The sequence below is a fragment of the Nannospalax galili genome, unplaced genomic scaffold (genome assembly GCF_000622305.1).
Source record: "Nannospalax galili isolate Female #2095 unplaced genomic scaffold, S.galili_v1.0 scaffold768, whole genome shotgun sequence".
Classification (NCBI taxonomy): Eukaryota; Metazoa; Chordata; class Mammalia; order Rodentia; family Spalacidae; genus Nannospalax; species Nannospalax galili.
In genome coordinates this window covers 8,630,069-8,630,420 of record NW_008360317.1, presented here as the reverse complement: position 1 = coordinate 8,630,420, position 352 = coordinate 8,630,069, and the positions used below count along the sequence as shown (strand labels likewise).

Below are 352 nucleotides of genomic sequence, written 5' to 3'. Positions count from 1 at the left end.
GCCCGCCGCCCCCGCCCGCCACATCGAGCGCGCCCCCCCACGGCCGCTAACCCCCACGCCGTCGGCCGCTAACCCTCACGCAGGCCCACGGGCGGCGCCGCCGAGACGGAGACCGGCCGCCCTTCCGTCCGGCCGTGCTCCCGCCGCACATACCATGGTACAGATGGAGGCGAATTTGGAGACTGTCATTAGGATTTCCATCCGCCCGGCGCCATCTTCCACCCAATCACCGCGGCGGCTGCGGGCGGGGGACGCGGGGAGCCCGGACGCCCGCTCGCTCCGCAGCCCGCGGCCGCACCCCGAGCCGCCGCGGACCCACGCTCTGAGCCTGCTGGGCCGCCGCTGCCGTCGT

At 75.9% G+C, this 352-nt stretch overlaps 1 protein-coding gene across 1 annotated transcript in view; it reads right to left on the bottom strand.

The window, feature by feature from the left end:
• The window catches only part of Usp12 (ubiquitin specific peptidase 12), an 87,777-nt gene extending 87,431 nt beyond the window's left edge, over positions 1-346 (bottom strand). Inside the window, exon 1 of the mRNA XM_008825074.2 lies at positions 154-346. Within this exon, the coding sequence (XP_008823296.1) occupies positions 154-201 (48 nt within the window). The 5' untranslated portion in view covers positions 202-346. The remainder of the gene's footprint in view (positions 1-153) is intronic.
• Between the last annotated feature and the right edge of the window lie 6 nt (positions 347-352).